Source organism: Lepisosteus platostomus, chromosome 13 (assembly GCF_059453375.1).
Source record: "Lepisosteus platostomus isolate fLepPlt1 chromosome 13, fLepPlt1.hap1, whole genome shotgun sequence".
Lineage (NCBI taxonomy): Eukaryota > Metazoa > Chordata > Actinopteri > Semionotiformes > Lepisosteidae > Lepisosteus > Lepisosteus platostomus.
This window is the reverse complement of record NC_142623.1, coordinates 31,302,299-31,329,247: the sequence shown is the minus strand read 5'-3', so window position 1 is coordinate 31,329,247 and position 26,949 is coordinate 31,302,299. Positions and strand designations below refer to the sequence as shown.

Here is a 26,949-nt window from a genome sequence, read left to right as displayed (position 1 = left end):
GGGACGGGGATCGCGTACAGTATTGTAGCGTTTTAGGAGAGGAAATGGAGTCAGGAGTGACCGCGAATTACTGACAGCCGAGTCTGAGTCTGACTGACTGCCTGGATGCCAAGCACATAAAAGTTCTGTAGCTCGCTAGTTCTTGAGCCTAGTGCTGTATTGAACAGACTCCCAGCGGTGTTAAAAAAAAAAGACTCCCAGCGACATCATTCGGAGAACCAGCTCATTTCTAAGCGCTCTCCATGATAAAACGGGGGTACAGAGGCGGTGCAGCACACCCACGGTACAGTTCAGGGGGAGATGCCATTACAGCACGATTCACCACAAGTGTGGACACGGGGAGCCGTGACGAAGCCACACGCCTTGTGCAAGCACAGGAAAACCAAGGGAAACCTTGTACCGCGATAAGATTTCATAAGGGCGTCAAGTGCTCCCTTGGCCTTCCCTGCACCACTCTCATTACGCCATGTGTTGGGGACAAAGGTGACTGGAGACGCCAGGGGATTTCGGCTGTCCTGCCTTGTCAGTTGTCCCATGCCCCCCCGTCACCACTCGCACACGTTGAATTAACAACGGCAGTCCGCATACAGCGAGAATACCGAGTGAGTTAAATAATAGGGTTTCTCTTTCACAACCAGTTGTAAAAATTCAAACTGGGGAACTGGAAATATAAGGACTTTTTAGCTTCTTTTCTTTAGTATCACCAGATGATGAGTCCTCTCGCACTCTCTAGGTTTTTCGGCGTTACTCAGAATGGCATCGCGGGCATTTAAGAAACAGGCTCGTTAGTTTGTTTTTTCCCCCTATAAACACCGATGCTGCACACGCAAAAAAAAAAAAACAACGACATTTAAGCCTCGCTTCCTACGATTTATTTCACTCCAGGCAGAAACAGGGAAGTTCTAAATAATGAGGCGTTACCTTTGGCAGATGAAGGTTTCTTGATGGACAATTTAGAAAATTGAATCTTCGACGTTTCAGGAACTGCGGATCTCGCTCTGAAAGTACCTCGGCGCGGGGATGAAATAATTTATAGGGACTGTACCGCCTGCTACATCCTTATTTTTCTAACGAGAAACCAAACACTGAGATGTGACGGTTCATGAAGGCCGTCGTTCCCGGTGAAAAAGGGAACACAGACTCTTTCTAGGAAACTTAAAGCTGCAGAGTTCAAGCCACGTCACTATTAATAAAACCCCGTTACATGGATTTTAGACTCGAATGTGTTGTATTGTTTTAAACGTCTTGAATTTTACTCTTGTATTGACGAATCCTTTAAACCTAGCACGTCGACGATGATGATGCTTAGCAGCTGTAGTATTTGTTGCGTGCGTCAAATTCTGTTAATCCCTGCCTGCGCCATCGATTACATCTCTGTATCGTTTTATATTTTAACACTTCGGTTTTGCGATGGCTTTATGGACTATATGTTGGAAGCACACGTTGTTTTCCTTCCAATACTGAATGCAACAGTGGAAAAAACATGCTTGTCAAGGCACAGTTACAAGGAAATTGCTCTGGGGCAATCAGATAGCGCTTTACATACAGATTTCATAAGGAGCACTTTTAAATGGCATGGCATGGAATTTTTAAGAGCAAGCGTCAATCGTTTTGAATCGAATATAATTTCCTCTTTCCTGCATTCCAATACTCTGCATCTCTCCAGTTAGAAAGTACACATTGTCCAGATCCCCACTTCCGCCGGCTGGACCAGCTCGGAAGCTCCAGTCCCTTTGGCATTACCAGAGATGACGTCAGTGGAAGAACGGGCGAACCGTGCGCCGGTCTCAGGTGTCCCGCAAAGGTGTGCTCGAGCTCGCCTTACGGAAAGAGCCTGGGCGTTAGCGGAAGAGCCGACGTCACACGTCGCTGCGTGGAACACTCCCTGAGAGAGAACTCATTGGTGTACCTACTGTATGTGTGTGCGAATAATAAACATTATCAATCATTCAACTCATAGCAAATTCGAGTTGTGCATCCCCAAGAGAGGGTACAGCAACAACACACTGGTTATTAATCAAACCGATTAAGATAGATACTATATCGTCCACTGCTGGTGAAATTTGTCTTTGGCTTCTCCCACAGAAGGAAAAAACACAAAACATAAGAGTCACATAAAATTACATGGAATAATCTTATTATTATCTACTAACTATGTTAGATAGACCCAATGTCCTCATTCCTTTTGTTATTTCAGATTTACTTTTTCTGAAACCTTTAACCGACTGTTACTTTGTTCAAGTGTGAATTACCTTTCTGAAAAGGTTTTAAGAAATACATGTTTAAATACTTCTACTACCCTGTGTATCAATGATATTATTGTTGTTGTTGGAGTTGTTGTATCCCCATGTTTGCATGAGTTTCCTCCAGGTGCTCTGGTTTCCTCCCACAATCCACAGCCATGCTGGTAGGTTAACTGGCATCTCGGAAAACTGGTCCTGATGTATGACTGCATGTGTCTGTGCGTACCGTGTGCTGGACTGTCCTCTTGTCCAGGGATTATCCTGCCTTGTGTCCTTGTGTCCGGTGCTTCCTGGGTTAGGCATCAGCTCCCCTGCGACCCTGAATTGGAAGAAGCAGTTAGATCACAGATGGATGTTTGAATATTTCACATCTGGCTCTTTGGTAGAAAACACTCTGGCCAGTATCCACCTTGATTCTGCAGCCTAGTGTCACTGGTCCCTGAAAATATTCCCTTTCCTCCTTGTTAAAACCAGCTTTCATAGACATAAGTTAGTCGCAAGTCAGAAACCCAGAAATGTAAACAAAACTCACTGCTCCAGATTTCCGTTAGAGTAACTCTGTAAGTTCTATATTTGTAAGTGTAGTTAAAATTCACTCCCAGGGAAGCTGGTCTTGTTAAGGAAGTGGGATATTTATCCATTCATTATTGGAATGACTTTCTTTCCATGTAAGAGGTTGCAGTTAGAAGCTCAAGTTGTAGCAAGGCAGGATGATTCCCTGGACAGATTTATTGCGGGCCAGAAACACTCGCACACACAAGCACTCAGCGACACGAATTAACCCAGCCACCGTGATTTCCAGCCAGGAGAGAATCGTTGCCCCTGACAAAAATGCCTACCAACAAAGGGGCAGCATGCGAACTCCACGCAGAAGGTACTTTTGGTTTACCATAATGCTATTCTTAATATAAAATCAACAGGACACTAAAACACCCCACAATGGAAGCACTCTTTAAGCCAGTCAAAACATCTAAAGGTGTCAGCAGTCAGGCAGGTCAAGAAAAAAATAATAAGTACGTGATCAGAAAAGTGTGGCAGTCTTGCCAATCAGATCAAAAGTAGAGAGGTGAATATTTGAATAGCTCATTGTCTTTTCACCAATTTATTTCAGAAGTGTCCAAAATCCCAGTCGCTGGTTACAGGTTGGACATTAGCTTTTAAAGCTGACTGAAAACCCGATGCTGACACATACTGGCCGCTCTCATTATAATTAAGCCATCCAAAATTAGACCACCTGAGATTGGGGTCAAGAGAAAACGGATTTTACAAAAATGACTTTCGCTGGCCTTTACTCAAAACCTTCTTTTTGAAACCCCAAGCTTAGTTCCTTTTACCTGCAAGCTGTACTTTTTTGTTATTGTTGATTGTGTTTCTGGAAATTCTCCACTTCCATGTGGCTGACTATATATACTGAGGAGTGTGAATATCAACCAGTGAAAGACTGAGAAGGGAGAAAGACTGGTTCTGAGCACTGCCTTTTTACCAAGGTAAGATCAAACTTACATCACCAAATACTTGATAAGATTAAATTGTCTCTGGATGTCAGGGAACCACATAACATAAAACATAGTGAGGAATAACACTTAAGGTTTATCCTGTATGTTCTTGTCTCATTTTATTTAATTTTATTTTTTTTTTCTTATCACTATGTACAACGTCGTTGGGTTTGTAAATGGCACTTTATAAATAAAAGTGATTATTATTATTATATCACTATTGTACTATATTTCTGCTGTAGTATATTTTTCCGTTCAGAGGTTGCTGTTACAATCTCCTTTTACAAGTTCTGAAAGAACTTCATTTTAATTACATTTTTAAATATGAAATATGTTCAGTTTCTAAAAAGCATTTTTTTAAACATTTTAAAAGTTCTGCCAGCTTTTCCCATCACCCAGGCGATTGATTCTTGATCAAAAGATTCAGCAGCATTTTTCTGTTTACAACACTGGTGATAAATTTGACATATACAAACTCGTGGCAGCGTGCTGATAAAAACAGAAGTGGGAATGCGGGATAACACCCGGCTCTGTCCCTGGAGCTCCTCATTTGCATGTAGCAATAAATAGACAAGTTGCTGTTTTGTTTTGCTTTGTTCTGTTAAAAGGCAAGGTAAGCCTTAGAATATGCGAATTTACTCATTTTAAGTTTGAAGATGAATCTGAGTTTGATGAAGTGCTGTAAAAGCTGTTATTTTAATATGGAAAACCTCAACATGTGTTGCCTTTCAGAAGTTATTAGGTCTTGTTCCTGCTGTGAAAGTAACTGGCTGAATGGGATGATGTAGCAGTGATTGGAACAAAGGCAGTACTTGTGTTCTAATAGTGTCAGTGGGCTTTTGAGAGAGTATCTGGGACAAAAGTGATGCTTTGCTGACTGGGACGTGGGAATATAGCACACTTCCAGGCCTGCGGGGAGAATGGTAGTGGCGCAGATAGGTGTTCAGGTACCATGGAGTGTATTTAGGAAAGGATCGAGCGTCAGGTGCTGGTTATTAATGAATCAAATCAAATCAAAGTTTATTTATCAAATACACAACAATACAGCGTGCAGCAGTAGTTGCTGGCAATGAAATGTCTTTATTGGCAATGAAATGTAATTAACTTGATCACTTCTATGTTATGGCACGTTCCTATCTATAGATTGTCCTGTGGCTATTTTGGATAACCTACAGAACATTTTGCTGCATTTCTGTGGAATGCCATGCACTGGATTAAGCAGGAAATGTTTTATTTACCCAGAGGGGATAACATCTAATTGATGTCAGCACTAGGGTGTCAGCTTTCAGACTCCTGTTTGTAGGGACTGTTGTGTATTGGTAATGTCTAGTTCTACTATGTGAAAGGCATTTATTTCTGATAAGTTAGAAAAGTAAGAAAATTCTGGTAAGCAAAATTATAATTCATCTGGTTGGCCCCCTTTTTATCAATTGGTTTTAAAGACTTTTTTTTATAAACCATTATGATTTCAGTTAGAACTGCCATTGGTGTGTAATTCTGCCAGCTTTTGTATTTAATTGCCTAAAGGAGTCTCTTAAACATCTCACCCGATAACTACTGTAAGGACATGAAAGATTGTAAAATATCAAAGCTGCTCATCAAGGTATAAAAACAGTGAGGTTGTGCAGATGTGCCCTGCTCCAAAGAACTGTACAGTAGGTACGGGAATGAAGAGCGCCGATTATTCATTTTAGTTTGAGTAAAGCCAAGACACCTAAAAAAAGCTGAAAGAATGAAGATAATGACTCTAAATGGAGAACCATTTATAGTTTTTAAAGATCTGGTAATTTCATGAGGCAGGCTTGAATTCACATGTTACATACTGATTTGTTTCGTCACTTCTAGGTATATACATTGCACTGATTTGGGGAAAAAATTCTAATTTGGCCTGAAGTCAATGATTATTGTATCTAAGGTATGTTGACAAGTTGAATTTTCAATGTGATTATGGTATTCCATGACAAAATCAGTTAATACCTCATCTAAATGTATTTATCTGGATAAATTAAAGAGTTAAATGATTGGTAGACTGAGTGTTTTTGTCAAAATCCAATTAGAAAATGTGGATTCTAGAAATTACTAAATACTTTTTTATATAATTGAATAATGAAGATTGAATCTCCTTTTTACATTTTATAGAATATTGTTTGTTTCCTTCTCTCTATCAGATGACGTGTGCTTTGCAGTTATTTTGTGTTCTGCTTCTGGCTCTACAACAAGCAAGGAGCAGCGATCAAGAAGAACCCTCTAAATACTGGGTCTTCAGACCGAACGGTGAGAAACTTTTTTTCCTTTACAAAGTATGTGACCCACTGATGCAAGCCACTAGTTAGAGCCACACAGTCTCAACTCTTTGATCCCTTGTTCTGCTGTAGTTACATCTGTATCTGTGTTCACTGTGGTCATACTCGAATTCAAAGGGCAGTGTCTCAGAGCAGTAAGATTGTAGCATCATAGTAAAAGAGTTGGAAAGCAAAGTGTCACGGATGTCCAAAGGGACTAACCGTGGGGAGCAGGAGAGAGGAAAAAGACCCGGGCTCATTAGTGCAAAGAGTTCAGGAATGCCGTATAGAAACCTATGCCCTCAGGGAGAGGACGTGGGGCGCCCTGGTGCTAGGCGGGTCTCAGGACATCCGAACGTCAATGCTGAGCGAGGACGGAGTGCAAGACCCGGAAATATATAGCCCAAGGGAAAGAGAGGGACAGGAAGGACAGCAGACCGGAAACTAGGGACAGGACAGAGAAGGAGCGCCCTCTGGCTGCAGAGGGCGTGACACAAAGTAATGATGGTGAGAACAGTGTGTGCATGTTGACTACTGCTGACCGTCTTGAGAGGCTGCGCGTTAATGTCCATCCCTGCCTGCGCAGTCATCGTCCTGGATGTTGACCTCACCAAGAGCACTTCCTCTCACGTCGAGCTGAGCTGTGGAGAGGCCCACCAGCTCCGGGATGTCCACTGGAAGAAGGACAACCGGAAATTGAGAGAACGCGGGAACGTGATCACGGTGGAGGTGGTGGAGATGTTCGGCGGGAATTACACCTGCCACGACAGCTCTGGTGCCACGCTCAACCACACCCTGGTCCTGGTGCAGGAGACAAATAACGAGAAAGGTCCCTTCCCCAAGACCATCCTCAAGAACGAAGGTGAGCCTGCTCTGTGTGGCGACGGGAGAGTGAGTTTTTACCCTCAAGATCATTTAAAACCTGAGTTTTTCGCTCAGTTTTTCCATAACACCTTCTGTACCCAAGCTGACCTGTGCCTACTGTGTTTGTGCCTGCTCCCTGTTGTGCTAGGTGTTGGGCAGCACACATAATCCCTCCGGTTTGAGGCTGCTCATTTAAGCATGGCTTCAGTAAGTCTTTCACGCACTCCTGATTTCTTTCTGCATTTATTCCACAGAAAACAACTACATTACCTGCAAAGCGAAAAACTACTCGGGAGACTTCGAGTGCTCTTGGCAGCTGCAGGAGAATCGTGAAGATGCCACGCTGTTCGTCTCTGCAGAGCGGCTGGCGTACGTCCAGTGTTAATCTTACACTTTGGAAGAGGGAGAGCCAGCACAGGCTCGTCAGTCTTGTAGCTTTGATTGATTACTCTGGCAGTAGCGTCCATCAGGAAACACAACCCGCTCTAAGCCTTTGCTGAAGCACGTCAGTGTTGAGCAGGGGGCGGGGGTTGAGTCTCAAGACTTCGGGGGCAGTTCGGCTGAGCTGCTCAAGTCTTGGCCCAGACTACCTAACCTTACCTGCAGTGAGCTCTGTCGTGTCTGCAGGGGCTCCCGCCCTGGCCCTGGTGCACCCTGATACAGCAGGTTCTGCTCACTGTTAAATCACCGATTTCTTAAGACTTGGAACAATTGTGCTGTGATCTGTCACACAGGCGATTATTTAAATGAAGTAATTTAGAGATCATTTAGGACTAATCTCTATGTACATGTCTACCTACAAGAATCAATACTTTTAAATGAACAGATTACTTGCTTGGTTGAAAAAGCTGATCAGTGTTGCCAGTCTTTAGAAACCAATAAGTCTAACTAGACCAGAGCTCTCTAGGACCAGGGTTGAAGATCCCTGTACTAAAATTACAATAAGCAGCAATAATGTAGGTACAGTAATTGCTTTTCTGACTGACTCTGCTGAATTGAGTAACTCCTTTCTAATAAAGCCCTCCTTTTTAATATTTTTGTATGCACCCCCATTCCTGGACTCCGGTGCAACCAGGACATCTGGGAAAGTGCTTTCTTTCAGTGGAAGTGCCGTAATATTCTTACTGATTGAACACAGGATCAAACATGCAGGGATTTATGGGTGGTTTTGTTGTTGACAGGTCATCAGAGGTGAGCAGCATCTCCTGCACTATGGATGAACATGAGTCCAAAGCAAGCTGTCAAGACTCCTCCTTCTGCCCGTACAGAGAGGAGCGCGACCGAATCAATTTTACTCTGTACGCTACGCACCTGTACCGCTTTGAAGAGTATTCTAAAGTCTTCTACATTCATGAAATCTGTGAGTATCATATCACTGCTCCTTTTCTACATACTATTTTTTGTCCTCCTTAAAGGTCAGAATTTCCCCCTATATTATGATGTATGTGTGAATGTTGTATTAATTTACACCAATCCCTGGCTATTTACAACATAGCGAGCAAGAGACCTTTTAAGAGTGTGATGCTCTGCCTTAAGTTCTTCTTGAAGAAACCTGATGCTTCAGCAAGACCTTTGTTTAACACTTTACTGCTGGCAGGAGAGTGTGACCTACAGCCTAGAATTCCCTTGACAAGTGCTGAATTAGTGCCAGGCTCAAACCCACACCGTGATATTCCAGTCTTCATACGTAACTTTTAACACTTGAAGGTCCTACCAGGCAAATTAGTCTGGATCAATCTGGTCTGTCTGGTGCCACTAATGGTCACTTATTGCAGCAAGTCTTTATCCTCAGCAAGCAGATTTCAGAGTAACTTTAGCTACAGATGCACCTGGCATGTCCAAGTGCCCCATTCGGAACAGCTTGTAAAATACTTCAATTAACTTCAACAAAACAGGTTCATATCCCAGAATGTGCTTGTTTTACCATAGTGACCATGCACACAATGACCACACAATGACCTTTTGCACACATAAGGAGTCTTGAATGCACTACATTCAGACAAGATGTGAGGTGTGAACAGTTTTCAGAAGGGACTATTCTTGAAAATGTCCTGGAACTTCAAAACAATTCTCCACATTTTGTCAAATCACATGATAAACTAATAATGACCTTTGTTTTAGGTTGTTGATTTGGAGTGAACTTCTAGTTATTTTCATTTTTAGATACTTTATTAACAGTTTTAAGAACCGAATATGTTACTACATCGTTACAAAATCACTTACTTAACACTGCCATCTAGAGTCGTTAATGATTTTCATTCCTTTTAAACTGAAGTTATTTACTGAAGTGCACAAATCGAGGGATAAAAACATTAAAATGTGACTTGTTTGTATTATTTATTAAAGAGATAGAAAAACTGCCTGGCTTCTGCGTTCCTACTGAGAACCTGAACGTTTTTTTTTTAATACCAAAACATTAGGCGAGCAGTTTCACTCAATCAATTCAATTAAACTTTATTGTCACTATACTTACACAGGTGCATAGTATAGGGAAAAGTGTTACTCATTAGTCGCTCAGGTGCAGTATATAAATAGAACAGAAGATAGGACAATAGACAGTAACACAATAACAATAACAGTGTAATAACATGACAGTGTAATCAAAACTGTGCAAATACGCAAACGGAGAAAAGAATACAACAGGACAAAAACAGTGCAAGGTAATTTTGGGGGGGAAAAAACTGCAAAAATAGTACGGTGATTAATAAATATTACAACTAATACAGTTTTACTGAGTTATCGAAGGGACAGTACAATTTCGGCTTTCCATAAAAAAACGCGTTTTTTTAGAAGGTCCCAGGCAGAAACGGCTCTGACGTCACTGTTTCTGAATCTGTGTCCATAGTGAAGCCCGACAGCCCTGAAAACTTGAAGGTTTGTCGGATTAACGTGACGTGGGATTACCCCGCAAACTGGAAGCACAGCCGCTCCTACTTCCCTCTCACATTCCAGGTCAAAGTGGTGAAAGGCAGCTGTGACAGTCTGCAGGCTCAGCCAACTGGCACTGACGAGGTAACTTCCTTAAATCATCCCTGCTCTCTCTCCCTCCGTATTCCACTATCGATGCAATGTGACTTTCTTCCTTCGTCTTCACCGAGACAATGACTACTGTGGTATACTGGTACAACCTTTGAGATCTTTGAGAAAATACATATAGTCAGCAGCCATATCACTCTGTGAATCACAACCGGCAGGCCACTGAAGCTCAGCAGGTGTGAGCCTGGCCAGTACCTGAATAGAGATCTCCTGGGAAAGCTAAGGCTGCTGCTGGAAGAGGTGTTAGTGGGACCAGTAGGGGGCGCTCATCCTGCAGTCTATGTGGGTCCTAATGCCCCAGTATAGTGACGGAGACAGTATACTTTAAAAAAAGTGCTGGTCTTCAGATGAGACGTAAAACCGAGGTCCTTACTCTCTGTGGTCATTAAAAATCCCAGGGCCTTTCTTGAAAAGAGTAGAGGTATTACTCTAGTGTCCTGATCAAATTTCCCCCTGGCCTTTACCAATCATGGCCTCCTAATAATCCCCACCTATGAACTGGCTTCATCACTCTGTTCTCCTCCCCACTGAGAGCTGGTGTGTGGTGAGGGTACTGGAGCACTCTGGCTGCCGTCACATCATCCAGGTGGGGCTGCACACTGGTGGTGGAGGGGGGTCCCCATTACCTATAAAGCGCTTTGAGTGGAGTGTCCAGAATATATAAGTGTAAGGAATTATATAACAACATAAGAAAGGTCGCAGGAGAGGAGAGGCCATTCGTTCCATTGAGCCAGTGTGGTAGTTAGCAGTTAATTGATCCAACTCTCATCTATCCATTTCTTGGAGGCTGACGAACGATCAGCTTCAATACCATGGCTGAGGTCCTCGTTCCATGCTCCCACAACCCTTTGCATAAATGATAAGAACATAAGAAAACGCCAGATGGATGTAATCTGAAAGGATCCTTTTCCCTTGAAGTGGCAAATTTCAGTGATGTTTGGTGCAGTGGAGAGTGGGGTCACAGTGAGTGGCAGAGCTTGATATTGTGTAGCTTGCTAAGGTGGTGACATCTCCTCAGCACCTCCAATGGCGTGCTGAGCCCTGTTACATTAAGATAAGATCACTTTATTAGCCATATACAATTTTTTGCATTAGGAATTTGTCTTTTTCGCATGCTCCAGCTTGCTCTCCATGGGACACACAGACAGGGAGAGAAGCCTGGGGTCAGAGCACTGGGTCAGCCATGTATACGGCACCCCTGGAGCAGCTGGGGTTAAAGGCCTTGCTCAGGGGCCCAATGAAGTAGGATTCCTCTACTGGCTGTGGGATTTGACCTGGCACCCTTCCAGCCTCAGGCGCAGATCTTGAGCCACAGAGCCACTGCTCCATGCCGTTAAGGAGTTGATGTTAAAGAGGCACAGAGCTTGCAGAGATTACAGATTTCCAAGATCAGAGCTGCGACTTGCCATAGAAATGGATAAAGATGGGTAAAAAGAGGGGTAAAAATCAGAATTGAAGTGGAAATTCCAATGAAAAACAATAATTCTGTGTATAATTAATTACCTCTGGGCACTGAAGCTGAACTAAGTAGTTGCATTTTATTCTTGGATTGCTTGCATCTTGCTTGCATTAGAGGGGAGCGTGGCTGAGTGGTCTATGGTGCTGGATTAAGGCTCCAGTTTCTTCAAAGGCTAGGGTTTGAATCCTACCCCTGTCAACTTCTAAGGGTGGGGTGGTGGCGCTGTGGCTAAGGATCTGTGCCTGTGGCTGGAAGGTTGCTGGTTCAAATCCCGCAGCTGGCAGAGGAACCCTACTCTGTTGGGCTCCTGAGCAAGGCCCTTAACCCCAACTGCTCCAGGGGCGCTGTACAATGGCAGACTGTGACAAATTCTCTCTGTGTCTGTGTGTCTCATGGAGAGCAAGCTGGGATATGCAAAAAGATAATTCCTAATGCAAGAAATTGTAAAGGGTTAATAAAGTGATGTTGTTATTATTATTATCTTATTCTTGGTTTTAAATGGATCTCCACATAGTTTCCACTTGTGTCCTCTGGCTTGTGATCATTATCTTTGAATCCTGGTTTTGGTAGTTTTTTTTGGAAATCCATACTCCTAAATTGAGACTTCCTGCAAATAAAAATACATGCTGTTTTTTTTGTCAATATGGTTTATTTGTCCTGATTTTTACTTGGACAAGTGTCAAAAAAGTGTAGGAAATGGCATTTTGTGATTGATTAATTTAAAAACAGGTCTCTGGGTGGAGGGGATTCTTAATGATACTGTAAGTCTTGCTGTAAACAGACACCATTTTAATGCACAGCGGGAGAGAAATTTGTTTTAATTCATTTCAAGTACTTAAGTTAAATATTGAAAACATACTTACTGTATGTCATGTAACTTCCATTTCAAAATGAAAACAATTAACCAATACCCATAGTGAGATACTGAAATAGCAATAAAGATGACTTCCCAGCTGTCCTGTTTTTGCGTCAGGGAACAATACCTCATACCTGCCATGGCAGTGACTCAGTGTGTTGTGTTGTCCATTTCCTTTCCTTTTAGGCCACTTCCCTAAAATTGTCAAAGAAATACAGACACAAGGGAAACAGCATCTGCGTCCGCGCCAAAGACATGTTCTGTGATTCAGCCTGGAGTGACTGGAAGCAGGCAAAGTAGGTTCAAGACAGTTTCTGTTGACCTTTGACATATTTGTTCATCTTAAATGTGGGCATCCTCAACCTGTACAACCGCAGCCCCTCAGAGAATCATGCAAATGGAGAATGCGTGAATTCATTTCCTTGTGGTGTAACCTGCAGAGGAGTGTCAGGTTTAAACCAAAGGAGTTATCAACTCCTTCCTCATCAGGAGCAAGGCCCTGTGCCCACATATGATGGATTGAGAAATGCCTCAGGGAAAATTCGCTTTATCAGAAATCTGTTGTTGCAGTGAGTTTTCATTGCGTTGTTTTGCTCAGTCAAACCAATGCCTGCTAACGTTTCCCACAATCCCCCGCTGAGCACTGGGAGGCTGATGAGGCAAGATCTCTTGTCAGTTTAACATCAAGGTGTTGTTGAAATCACTGACTCTAGAACCCTTCTGGGTCTGGAAACAGTGCTATTTTTTTCTGATTCCAAAGTATCAACTGAAAAAAAAAACTTTAGGAAACACTGGAATAAAATTATAGTATTTAAAAATGTATAAGTACAGTTTGTACACAAGTACAGTTTGAGTACAAGTCATTTTCTATGTTGTCATGATCTGAGGTCTCAGTATTAGCAGAGAAAGACTTGATTTAAAAACTGAGCAATTCTTAGAACATACAAAAGGTTACAAATGAAAGGACGCCATTTGCTCCATAACGGCTACCTACCTAATTAGATAGGAACTAATTAATGAAGATCTGCTTAGCTTAGCTTAGATCTGCTTAGCTTGTTCCACAACCCCCCCAACCTTTGTTGTAAAGAAGTGCCTCCTGTCTTGACTATGGGATCTCACCTAGATGTTTACTGAAGCAAACTGGGGTATCGGCTTCAATGAAATGGCTGGGCATCTTGTTCCACACTCCCACCACCCTTTGTGCAAAGACGGGACTGTTGTTCTCAGTGTTAAATGCTCTTCCAGAGTTGAGAGTCAAATGTTTGAGTGTGATCTGTGCAGTTGGCACTAGCCCACGACAGATGGAATAAAGCCAGAGGTTTCTGGGTGAGAATAAAGGATGATCCTTACTCCCGAAACTCCCACGCAGTGCCTTGCTTCTTGAAAGCTTAATCTTCTAAAAGATTGAAAACACAATTCCAAAGGCTATCCCTTGTATTTTACCCTGCAACTTAAAAATCAGAGTTGGAATGGAAATTCCAATGAAGAAAAAAATTATTTATCTTGTGTCCAATTCATCCCCACTGCGCACCGGAGCCGACCTGACTAAGTAGTTGCATTTTGCAAACATGCATTACAAACACGATGCGCCACACGTTTCTCGAGCGTGTAACGACGTCAAATCATTTCCTTAAGGTGTTAAAGTAGCTCGGCTGATGGAACAGCCGTGTAAGGAAGGTAAGTTTCTTCTTGAAGGGATGCAGGAATTCTTGCCACTGTTACTCTGCTCAGAGAATGCAAGGTGATCCGATTTTCCACGGTTAGCTGATTGCACAATGATAACATACACGGTTCGCCATGGAGTATTTATAACAGGACCTCGTATTTCTATTTCAGCCATGAACCGCAAAGAAGAAAAAGAAATCCCGCGCATAGCCATCACAGGCCCCAGGGTTTCTCACAGTGAGAAACGGCACGAGAGGAGAAGTGTGATCCTTCCAGATATCTGAAATAGCAGCTTCACCTGTTTTTTTTTCTTTCATTGTTAGAAAACGCATTATCCTCGGATGTTTTCCCTTGCACGAGCACAGCACTAAATCCGTAACTCCAGGTTTTATAATACAATTCTGCATTTATTTAAAAAAAAACTGTTTCAGACCACAAAAGGTTAAACCCTGGTTTGTCTTCTATGATAAATCACCATACAGCTGTGCTCTGAGCAGATACAAATGTCCTTGAGCAGTACAATTTCCCAGGTATCAATGATTAAGCTTTCCTTTTCTCCTCTGTAGTGTAAAAACTAGAGACGCTATTTATATCTAATAATTATGTTTTGAACAATATACTGTTCCATTTACTGAAGACTGATAAGCTGTGTACAGATGTGAAACCATGCCATGAATGATAATGTTCAATGACACAGATAAGTATATTTTGATATTTTATCATAAGCTTGCATGGATGAATGTCCTACCTTATTTATTATTTGCTTTATTTATATATTTATTGGTGAGAAATGTTAGTTATCGCTGCTCATTAAAAATGTGTATTCATTTGAAACTCAAGAAAGTGACAAATTGCCATAACTCAAAGGAAATGTAAATGAAATGTAATACCTGCTGATGTTATGAATGTAAACTTTTTATTTAGAACTCCACTGTAGACTTCATAAAACCACTTTATTTCTGTAACACATCTGTTAGGTTCTTTCAAACTAATGCTTAATATTTGACTAGTGAAACGTGGGATATATAATTAATTGCTAGCAACTAGTAATCTAGTATCTAGTTCGGTGTTATATAGGAATTGCCCATTATTTGTTAAATCCTTAAGTGTCACTCATAAATAACAATCCCATTATTTACAGGTGACCATGAAATAAAGTGTTAAACAGCACATTTGAATAAGAATGACTTTTTCATAAGGACCTTTCTTGTACTGACCGATTCTGTACATTTCTGTGTGATTTATTTAATAAATTCCTTTTACGAACACGCACCTGCCATGTCGTGGATTAGTCTTTGTTTTACTTGGATTTGGTTAATGTATTCTGGATGGACACTGCAAAGACAATGTGATTGAACAGACAAGAAATCACTGTGACGTGCTCATAAAGACTTTCACCGCAGCGAAAGTCTTCTTCCTTATGAGAAAGCGGCGAAAAAATTTAAGGATGTTATTTTTAAACTATATATGATTTTGGGTATAGCCTAATATGGAATACGAGCTTGGCGTTCTCCACCTCTCGGCTCACAGCTCCGAAAAACGTGGCGGCACACAGGAAAAATGAGGAAGTACCGTCAGACTCCTTCCAGCCACTTTTCTTTCAGAACCGGTCGCAGGAATTGGATCCATTCTGGTCAGTTAGTGACGCGACAGGAGCTTGTGGTAATTGAATCATAGAGCTAAGTCTCGTCTTCATAGGTTGAGCAACTCTGGATACTAATTGAACAGTTGTTTGCAAAAAGTTTTTTTTATTTGTATTTCCTATTTCAAAAACCAGGGGTAAAACCAGTGCCGTAAAACGTTTACTTTTCCCAAAGTGTTTATCAGTGTTCCGCAAATTAGCCGAATGAAATACAGGTGAATTGTTTGCTAGTTCTTCAACATGCCAACGTTTATATTCAAAACATTCATTTATTCTGTAGTAAAAGAATTGCTCATTGTTTTGTTTGCGGTTTGTAATGTAGTTTTCATTGCATTCTTAACAGCTCATAAGAACTCAAGGGCTCATATTGTTCATTTGTAAACTCTCGAAAAGAACTAGTTCAGTTTTGCTACTGTGAACCAATTACATAATATTTGCATAAATATGTATAGTACTACATTCTGATATTCAGGAGTTGTGGAACTTTGTTTAATTTGTGGATTCGCATTTGAAACTAAGAACTGGGTGTACTTTTTTACACAGAATGTGGTGGGAGTGTGGAACAAGCTGCCTAGCCATGTTGTTGAAACTTATAACCTGGTTTCAACAACATGGTTATAAGATATAAGTCTTGGATTCTTCCAAGAAACGTCTGAGTGAGATCCTCAGACGAATGAGTTACTGAAAAAACTAAATAAGTTAGATGGGTCAAATTCTTCCCTATCTTTTGTAACCATTCTTACATGAAGTTCTTAATGTACTGTGGACCTGAGCCTTGAAAATAATGTTTTCTGTTGGTAATCCTTATGTTAAGGTGTTTTTACTTGTTTTTGCTAAGTTTATGAACTTTGGAAGATTTGTTTGGAGAGTAAAGTGCAGATTTTTTTTTTTTTACTTTTTAACAGATTTCCCCACAAGAAAAAGCTCCAGTGCTGGAGAAGAAATTTCCATAGCTTTACCTGCTCCCTGAAGCAGTGCTACCCTGCCTGTCACAGGTGGAGTCCTTTATAGAGTTCTGGGGCTGCTCGTTTCTCACAGCGGCTCTGCCTTCTCACACCAATATAAAGGAAATCTCACTTAAATTGCATTATTTCAACAACTTCAACACACAGAACTTTTTCCAGTGGGAGTGACACTGTTCCATACATACCCACAGGTGAGAATAACACTGTATCAGATACTCCAGTCAGTGCAGTTGGTTAGATTTCAGCTCATGAATACACTATTGTTAAAGGTGCCTACACAATTCTCAACAATGAAGGCAAGGTGACCCCTGTATTTAGGAATGCAGAATGTTGTCTAATAATTTTCTTCCAACTGGAAAGTTGATGTTGCATGTTGCATGTGCCAGCGATGTCTGTATGAGACAGGCAAACACAGAATCATTTCTTATGATTCAGGAGGCTACAATGAGAATACCAGTGCTTCAGATGAGCAGAGTGGCTTTACTGAGATGATTTGTAGCATATGATTATTGTACAGTGACCTAATACATTCTGAACTATACTTTGGGATAGTTTATGTTTGATTCTTATTCAAAACACTGTTGTAAAAGAAATCTTCCTTCGTCATTTCTGAAAATGTTACTTTCTTATTGTTGGAGTTGGTGAGGATATGTTTTTTATAAACACAGACTTATGCTCTAATATTTTGCAATGTAAGTAAATTCTGAATAAACTAGAACACCAGCAAACAGAAACATTTTCATAATTTAAACTTCTGACAGTTCAGAGAAGAATGAATACAGTTACAATCCCCTTTATAAAGGGTGTGCACATTTACTGTATGCAACCAAGGCATTGAATGTTTTTTATCTTTAATTGTTTTTCTTAAAAAATGATCCATTTGTTTTTCACTGACATGATTTGTCTTGGTTTCAGCCTTTACATCAACAAAAGCTAGAAATTCAATAAGGGTGTGTAGACTTTTGATATCCATTGTACATTTCTGAATGAGTATGTCACCAATTTCATCAATCAGTGTGATACACAATTAGGTGGTGCTAAGCTTTGATGGTGATATACCAGCACCAGCTCAAGGGTGACTCTAGGAACTGGCTTGTTGTTTGAAAGTATGGCGTGCTTTTTACAGGGTTGAGCCTAAATTGGGCACACAGCTACAGGGGCGGTCCTCACACAGAAACAGCTACATTCGCTCGGACTGATTGTGTTCGCTGAGCTCTGACGTTCACACAGCGCCACCCACCTGTAAAAGGCTGGAAATGCATTTGGATGTAAAGATGCAGTCGCTATTCGTAGAAAAAACTGTACAACTTGAGTGTTGAATAATTCACAACATGTTGATGAAAGTCATCATGCAAATAGAGGAATGGAAAGCATGTTTCTAGCAGCACAGCAACATATTGTACAAAAATATAGAAAAGGGCTGGTTACATATTATCTAGAAGATGTAATGTTCGGGACTGGGTAAGTGCTGATTCAAGCTCCAGTAACAACACACCTGGTGGTCAACAGCCAAATCAATCTTCTAATCAGCCGGTTCCCTTGGCAACGCGGTTGGACTGGTTGTCAATACCACCAGCAGCTTATTTACAGCAGTTACCTTGTTTTCAGCAGGAGATTTATTCCAGCTTCAGTATCACGGCAGGGTTCGGTCTCCGGGCTGTGCTTACTCACCGGCTCTTGTTTCCCTGGTGTGTTGTGAACCTCTCTGGCTCCCCTCACTGCTCGTTCCCTTGACCTTTGTTCCTCGGCTCCCCCTGACTTCGTTAGTGTCTTCCCCTGCACGACCCGGATCGCTGACCTTGTCCAACCCTGTCCAGCGCTGTGACCTCTTTGACTGCTTCAGCTACCCTTTCAGGTCTTCCCCTGGTTCTTATGCTTGTACCGCCTCAGCAGCGTCCCTTCCTGGTTGTGTTCTCTGTGTGCTGTCCACTGTGTCTCTGTGTGCTGTCCACTGTGTCTCTGTGTGCTGTCCACTGTTCTCTGTGTGCTGTCCACTGTGTCTCTGTGTGCTGTCCACTGTTCTCTGTGTGCTGTCCACTGTCTCTGTGTGCTGGCCAATGTTCTCTGTGTGCTGTCCACTGTGTCTCTGTGTGCTGTCCACTGTTCTCTGTGTGCTGTCCACTGTGTCTCTGTGTGCTGTCCACTGTTCTCTGTGTGCTGTCCACTGTTCTCTGTGTGCTGTCCACTGTGTCTCTTTGTGCTGTCCACTGTTCTCTGTGTGCTGTCCACTGTCTCTGTGTGCTGTCCACTGTGTCTCTGTGTGCTGTCCACTGTGTCTCTGTGTGCTGTCCACTGTTCTCTGTGTGCTGTCCACTGTCTCTGTGTGCTGTCCACTGTGTCTCTTTGTGCTGTCCAATGTTCTCTGTGTGCTGTCCAATGTTCTCTGTGTGCTGTCCACCGTGTCTCTGTGTGCTGTCCACTGTTCTCTGTGTGCAGTGCACCTATGCGTACCCATCTCCTAATCACGGCTCTTGCCCTCTCCTGCACTAGGATGTATCACGTGCCCCAGACCTCTGCACCCTTTCAGTGTTGATATTGCTTGATAAGTGTGTTTTAACAAACAGTGTTGTCACACTGGGTAAATTAGTTAAGAAAACTGCTGGTTATGGAAACTGGTTGTGCACTTTCTTTTAAAAAAGCTGTGACTGGTCATGTGGAGGATGGGGCATGAAAGATGACAGCAATCAATTTAATCGGTGCAGCTAACAGTACAATGATTCAAAGAGATGCAGTGTTGTAAGGTAAAAGGGAAGCAAGGAAATCCATATCACTCTTTAGAAAAGTCAGCTGTTTTGAAACACAGTGATTCTTGACCAAAAGCACTTTCACCTCAAGAGGTTTTTTTTTAGAAAACTGAAGTGCAAAGTGCATACTTCTCAGTATGAAATCCACTCTGGTTTGAGAAGAGCCTTGCATGTGACGGAAATATTAACCTCAGATTAGCTTCTGTTCCTCATTGGCCTCTCCTTTATTTCAGAGCCCCGCGTGCGAAAAGAGCACACGTACCGCGTGATCCAGCAGGCTTCTGCCACACCAGACCCTATCTGAACACACATCTTTGGAGATGCGCTGCTTTCTCCTGAGAGCAAATAAAGCCTAGATGACTGTTGATGGAGTTGTAATCATGTTATGAAAATGGCCATTATCATTGGCATATCAGTGGCCATTATCCTCAAGTTGATAATTAAGAATTTGATCCCTCAGTTCTGACTAAAGGTCTACTGATAGGTGACCAATTGACGATGAACGCAGACAGTTAAGAGTGATGCTGTATCAGACACGCCCACAGTGGGAATGACTCTGTATCAGACACGCCCACAGTGGGAATGACTCTGTATCGGACACGCCCACAATGGGAATGACTCTGTATCAGACACGCCCACAGTGGGAATGACTCTGTATCGGACACGCCCACAATGGGAATTACTCTGTATCAGACACGCCCACAGTGGGAATGACTCTGTATCGGACACGCCCACAGTGGGAATGACTCTGTATCAGACACGCCCACAGTGGGAATGACTCTATCGGACACGCCCACAGTGGGAATGACTCTGTATCAGACACGCCCACAGTGGGAATGACTCTATCGGACACGCCCACAGTGGGAATGACTCTGTATCAGACACGCCCACAGTGGGAATGACTCTGTATCGGACACGCCCACAGTGGGAATGACTCTGTATCAGACAAGCCCACAGTGGGAATGACTCTGTATCGGACATGCCCACAGTGGGAATGACTCTGTATCAGACACGCCCACAGTGGGAATGACTCTGTATCGGACACACCCACAATGGGAATGACTCTGTATCAGACACGCCCACAGTGGGAATGACTCTGTATCAGACAAGCCCACAGTGGGAATGACTCTGTATCGGACATGCCCACAGTGGGAATGACGCAGTGTCAGACATGCCCACAGTTGGAATGACTCTGTATCAGACAAGCCCACAGTGGGAATTACTCTATCGGACACGCCCACAGTGGGAATGACTCTGTATCAGACACGCCCACAGTGGGAATGACTCTGTATCGGACATGCCCACAGTGGGAATGACTCTGTATCGGACACGCCCACAGTGGGAATGACTCTGTATCCGACCAGCCCACAGTGGGAATGACTCTGTATCGGACACGCCCACAGTGGGAATGACTCTGTATCAGACACGCCCACAGTGGGAATGACTCTGTATCGGACACGCCCACAGTGGGAATGACTCTGTATCAGACACGCCCACAGTGGGAATGACTCTGTATCGGACACGCCCACAGTGGGAATGACTCTGTATCGGACACGCCCAAAGAGGATGGACAAAGAGCATCTTCCTGAAGAAGGCTCCACGGCCGAAACGTTGTGTTCTCTTTCTTCTTTTTTTCAGCATGGAATAAACCTATTACTTGTTCCTATCTTCCTGTAATACACTGCGCCCATACATTTATGACCAGCCTTCATGCTTTAGACCAGTTCTCTCAGTTGCTATAGATGGGGGGCAGTAGCATATGCACTGATATGTATAGAAAGATTTCCACAGACAGTGCAATGTTTATTTTTGACCACAGCCTTTCACTCACTCCGAAATGTCAGAAAGATAATTTTAGGAATTTGGGTGGTGCGTATAAGGATTCCGAGACCATAGGTTGTGTCTGGATCTCTCAGCCCTCTCGTGCCAGGTGAGTGAAACCATGACCAGTTTAACACGGCACTTCCACCACAGAAATGCCAACCAGTGTTCTGGCAACGTTTGTACGAACATGGGAGATTCCCATGAAGTCAGCATTTGTGCTCAGGTTAGGTTGGAAAAACCCAGTATTGTGCAGGCTTGGGTACACTCTGCACTGACAGAGAACAACATTGTTAAGATCTTGTCTCCATTTTATAAGCATTAGGTTTTGTATTGTTTCCTTTTTTTTCTTGTCCGCTGAACTGACTTTAACTAATGTGCTGTTATTTAACTATCTTTTAAAAACAAAAACAAAAAATTCCCAGGGTAGAAGGATGGCTGTAAAAAAAAGCCATCTGGTTTTAAACCATAAAGCTATTCTTAGGTTACTGCTGTCTTCCGGTTTCCTCAGCACTGAGGTGTGAACTCAATTGACGTGGCCTGACGTGACTGCGCCGCCTGCTGGACAAACAGAGTTTTACATAGCAAATACAAATCTGTTGGTGTAACATGGGCATTTTAAAAATCGGTTGTGTATGATCCTGTATGTAGAAAAGTAATTTAATGGCAGAATTCACATTGGGTCTGAAGCACAACATATACAGTACTGTATATAGTTCAGGACTATAAAGTAGATACATCATTGTACAGAATGTGTCTGCAAAGTAATGAAAATCGATCTTTATAACATTCACACAGGGTTGACCAGGGTTGTGCTTACAGAAAGCATTAGAAGAATCGAATCACCAAAAGAGATAATTTAGTCCATCTGGCACGCTAGAGTGCAGTCAGTTGATCCCAAGATAAGAACAGTTTCAAACAAGAAGAACACATTTAGCCCATACAGCCCATTTGGTGGTTAGTAGTTAACGAACACCCTTTGTGTAGACCTGTGTTCTGTGTTCACCATTTTCAATGCAATTGCAAATTACAATGCAATTCCAACAATGTAGGTGAAAGTAGCTTCTGTCCAGAAGTTAATAATAATATATACTTTATAATAATAAATAAACTAATAACAATAAGCTTTTGCTGTATATAAATTCCAGAGTACAGGCTTCAGCAGTGTAGCTGGACAGCTTGCTCCACACTTCCACCTCTCTTTATGCATCGGGTTTGATTTACAGCACTAATCCATAAAGGCTGTATAAATTAATATATTCATTTAGGATTAGAAGATCTAATAACAGCCACAATCGCTCATTATTTGGGTGATTAAACTCACTGTGGACAGTTGTACAGAACAAGGCTCCACCTCCCTCATTAAGCAAAGCAATATAGACAGTGGCTTTAATATGGTTAATGATGATGTGTAATTTACTGATCCATAAAGTCTGGGATCATTTTCTAGCAGATGGTGGGAGTGGGTTTAGTGCCAATATCATTTATGTCCTTTCCCTCACTCTGTTTCCCTAGCTGGTTTTGCAAAACAGATAAAGCAAAGATAAAGCCTAGATTAGTTTAATTTTGTCTGGGTGACTCGAAAATGTATAAAATAGAAAACAAACTAAAGAATCCCAGAATCTTCTACATGAGTGGTTTTTTGGCTTCTATTTTCTTCATTCATAAGCTATTGTAGTGAGGAAGGTCTCTTAAACGAGTCACTGACAGACACCATTGCCTTCACCCTGCTGATGAATAAAATTAGAAAATACTAATGTATTCCTTTGGATCACAGCCAGAACCTGGGCTCTGAGCTCACACATGGCACAGGAGAAAGGGGGAAGAAAATCAATGCTGCTACCCCCACCAGGGTAATAAATACAGATCATGAAGGCCACATACCAGGAATCAAATAGGGCACCCTGCAGTGATGAAGCTGAACTGCACACTCCCAGTACCCATTGCATTCTGGGATTGCGCTGCTGTGTTGTTCGTGGCCCCCATACCTGCTAGGATGGAGGAAGGGGACTCAGCTGTGCCTGCTGCTGTTCCTGTGGGCTTGGAGTACTGCAGTTGAGAAGCTCTTCCTGGGACTGCTCTGGCATCTAGAAGCTGCCCCCATGATGCACAGATCCCAGCCATTCTCACCCTCAGAGATGCACAGGTAGGCATTGCACTCTCCCTCCTGTGCCCCAACAACTTTGCCCGAAGAACCTAATTCTAATGACGACACAATGAGCCGATGTAGAGGTATAGCGAGCTTAATGCTTTGATGTCAACTCATCTGGTGAGCTCACGCTGAAGACACAACCTCCCTAAACTTAAGTGGAATGAACCAGGGAGGCAGCTGTAAAGGTGAAGATGGGGTAAAGGGAGGGTTGCAAGAAAAGACACACACAGAGTTGTTGGCAGCCAGAGAATGTTTATACGTAAAGTGCAAAATTACAATTTCACCTCCTCCTAAAGTCTGTTAAATATAACACTGTATTTCAGCACGATCACAAAAGGCAATCTGACACCTCGGGCTGATGCATATCTCTTCTGCTGCTTGCTTTCAGAGCAAGGTATGTTTCATTAAAGAGTAAAGTGCCAGCCTGCCTTCAACATGTGATCTTTGTTAACCAGTAGGTTTTAATAGTTATCCTTTAGTACAGCATGTGTGCTTAGAACAGGTATAAAAACTGATTTTCACCTGTAAACAACTTAAGAGTAAAAACTTTGTCAAATACATTTCATTCCTTTTGCTCAACAAAATATTATTCTAGAATGCATTTAACATTCATAAGCTGCAGTGCAGTTTATCAGACAGTCCCTCAGCACTGGGGCAACAACTCCAGTGTTGTAACAAACCACACTTTTGCAAATGGCAAGTTCCTCCCTTTGGAGATTGGTCTGTCACAAGCCGGGGAAGGGGGGATGACTTGGAAACCACTGAGATGTTAGTATGTTTGAGGGGATCTTTGCGGATGAGTGGCAGCTCAGCTCACAAACTGCAAGCTCCACTGTCCGGTTTCTCACGACAAGCAGAGAAACACAGGGCCCTGCTCCAGGGCCATTCTCTTTAATTCCACTGGACTGTTTTTGTCCCAGCCAGGCCCTTAAATATGAAACGGCAGTGTTTCAGGACTACTTGGTGATACAGCAGGCTGCAAGTATCTCCTTGAACTTGAACTTTATTGCCATATGTAACCGGTACTGGCACAATGGAATTCTTACTTACAGAAAGTCTCTCGATTGTAAAAACAAGTGTAAAAAACAAAACAAAGTGCAAACAGTGCATTAAGACAATATACAAACAAACAGTAGACAATGTGCAAGTAAACATGTAGAGAGTTTGAATGTAAACAATGACTGGAGATGTGCAATAGAGAAGAAATCATAAAGAGGGAGATTGTGATGGTGTAGGTGTGGTCCGAGAGGGATGGCTAAATGTGTTTGCCAATCTCACTGCTTGTGGATAGAAGCTATTGAAGAATCTAGTGGTAAGTGTCCGTATGCTCTTATATCTCTTCCCTGAGGGCAGTGGGGTGAAGAGCTCATGCCCGGGGTGGTGACTGTCCTCTGTGATGGCCAGAATTCTACCACAGCAGCGGTCCTCATAGAGCTGTTTAATCTCGGTGAGACCGCAGCCGATGATCTTCTGGGCCATATTGACCATTCTCTGCAGTGCCTTTCTTTCTCGCGAAGAGGTGTTGCCATACCTGCTACACCAAGCAGGGCTTCTGCATGGGAGAGCAGTGAAGGTCAAGGAGCTGCTGCTCGATCACTGTCACCTTATCTCTTCTCTTCCTCACAGCAGTGCTCAGCTGCTAACTGCACAGCTGTGGATAGAGGAGGCTGTAAAGACTCGAGCAGTGTGATCAGCAATCAATAGCCATTAGTTTCTGAAGTGCGGGATTAGCTTCTGAAATATAGACATTTATGATCCTGAATGTACAGCTTATAGAGGGAATACTGCTGTAAAACAGAACAAAGTAAAATATAATGCTAGAAAGAAAAATACACTACAGTAAAATGGAATATACCTCTATAAAGCAGAATATACTGGAGTAAAACACCAGCAAATTGTTAAAATAACCGTAGGGCAAAAAGAAATATAGTACAGACGGATACATCCCATGTGAAAAACCATGACAAATGAACATAACCAAATGGAAGGACCGTCTGAAAATAACAGAAAAACCTGCAAAAATACCCTGTACACTTACCATGGTAAACCTTCAGAAAGGTACTATGTACAGTACTTTCCAAAGCATGTGAGGACTGAGCCGCCACAAAAGCCAAAGTCCGGGAATGTGGTGAAACACATCCCGTCTGGCAGGGTGAAGCACAGGGGTTCGCCAGCTGCTGAGGACGTCCGTGTTTTTCTCTGCCATTAGATCAGTGAGGTTTTGCTTTTGGGGAAGACGTTTTTCCCTCCGTTTCCCCAGCGGTCAAAAAAAATAAATGTTTGTGTGAATATGACTTTGTATGTCGTACTTTGTTAAGAAAATAAGTGCTGCATGAGGACAACAGCTTGCATTCAGACCTGTGCAAGGTCATGTGCCAGCTACACTAGATGTTATGCCGAAGTACACAACGAAACAATAACCCAAGCCCTGAAATCAGACTGGACACCTGAGAACAAAAGATGAGGACTTTTGAAAACTTCCTAAGCAGAAAAGGGGAATGATTACCTATGCATTTGAAGAAATGGTCGAACAGGCTAATTCGCATCCAGTCACAGCAGTTATCATGAGTGGTGGTGTAATGGATATTTCGAAGTTGTTGGTTTTTTTTAAAACCACCATAGGTGACATGAGTTCTGAAATAGGCCATGTTGATATTCTAAGGTGAAAAGGAATTCTCGACTTCCTGCAACGTCACCATCTCACTCTGCAGCTCACAACTGGCAGCCCATTGAAGCTCAGCAGGTGTGAGCCTGGTCAGTACCTGGATGAGAGACCTCCTGGGGAAAACTAAGGTTGCTGCCGGAAGAAGTGTTAGTGGGGCCAGCAGGGGGTGCTCACCCAGTCCATGTGGGTCCTAATGCCCCAGTATAGCGACGGGGACACTATACTGTAAATAGGCGCCGTCCTTCGGATGAGACGTAAAAACTGAGGTCTTGACTCAGCGGTCATTAAAAATTCCAGGGCGTCCTGGCCAATCATGGCCTCCTAATAATCCCCCTCTATGAATTGGCTTCATTACTCTGCTCTCCTCCCCACTGATAGCTGATGTGTGGGGAGCGTTCTGGCACACTATGGCTGCCGGCGCATCATCCAGGTGGATGCTGCACATTGGTGGTGGTGGAGGGGAGTCCCCATTAACTGTAAAGCACTTTGAGTGGAGTGTCCAGAAAAGCGCTATATAAGTGTAAGCAATTATTTATCTCTGGAAAGTCCTTGTGCTGGAATACTGAAGTGAAGCTGCCAGTTCACACACTAGTGCTGCACAGCAGGCAGTAAATCTGTGCCTTGACGGGCCAACACAGGCTCACTTCCCCAACAGCCCCTCGCCGCGTGTTCACACACGGGTCATTAAACGCCACGCTCGGAGGAAGAAAGACAGTGGTGGTAAAAAATTACAACCCGCAGGGGATTCTGGAAACCCTCAGCAGCTCACAAACACCTCCGGTAAAGAGCAGGAGGAAATTTGAAAAAAAAAAAGAAAATAAATAAAAAATGCAGGCTGGTTTATAATAGAAAAATGAAGATTATGTATGGTTTTAAAAAAATTCACAATCTTGTCTTTTGAATGTTGTCATTTCCAAAGCTCTCCTTTAAAACGAGTGACGCCAATCTCTATGCAAATTGCCACGGGCACTCCTACAACATACAATATTATTAAGGAGCACTTTAACTTCAAGATAAGATCAGTTGTTGTTTTGGCTAAAAAGCAAAGACCCGACCTTT

The 26,949-nt window shown here is 42.6% G+C and overlaps 1 protein-coding gene across 3 annotated transcripts; it reads left to right on the top strand.

The window, feature by feature from the left end:
* The first annotated feature begins 3,608 nt into the window (after window positions 1–3,608).
* On the top strand, window positions 3,609–17,178 carry LOC148650383 (interleukin-12 subunit beta-like). Of its 3 annotated transcripts, none has more exons than XM_088604129.1 (9): window positions 3,686–3,730; window positions 5,585–5,654; window positions 5,908–6,013; window positions 6,608–6,883; window positions 7,140–7,254; window positions 8,067–8,245; window positions 9,731–9,897; window positions 12,423–12,532; window positions 16,449–17,178. In XM_088604129.1, exons 2-9 carry the CDS (start codon window positions 5,637–5,639, stop codon window positions 16,552–16,554), a joined length of 1,077 nt encoding a protein of 358 aa, XP_088460255.1. In that variant the 5' UTR covers window positions 3,686–3,730; window positions 5,585–5,636; the 3' UTR covers window positions 16,555–17,178. The 3 variants fall into 3 exon arrangements, with proteins under 3 accessions (XP_088460256.1, XP_088460255.1, XP_088460258.1); XM_088604132.1 differs by lacking the exon at window positions 16,449–17,178 and adding an exon at window positions 14,073–15,173; XM_088604130.1 differs by lacking the exon at window positions 5,585–5,654 and having other exon boundaries at window positions 3,609–3,730.
* Window positions 17,179–26,949: the final 9,771 nt, after the last annotated feature.

Coding starts and splice junctions, on each gene's coding strand:
- LOC148650383 (XM_088604129.1), top strand. Junction 6,884..7,139: donor GACCATCCTCAAGAACGAAG/GTGAGCCTGCTC, acceptor TTTATTCCACAG/AAAACAACTACATTACCTGC. Junction 7,255..8,066: donor GTCTCTGCAGAGCGGCTGGC/GTACGTCCAGTG, acceptor TGTTGTTGACAG/GTCATCAGAGGTGAGCAGCA.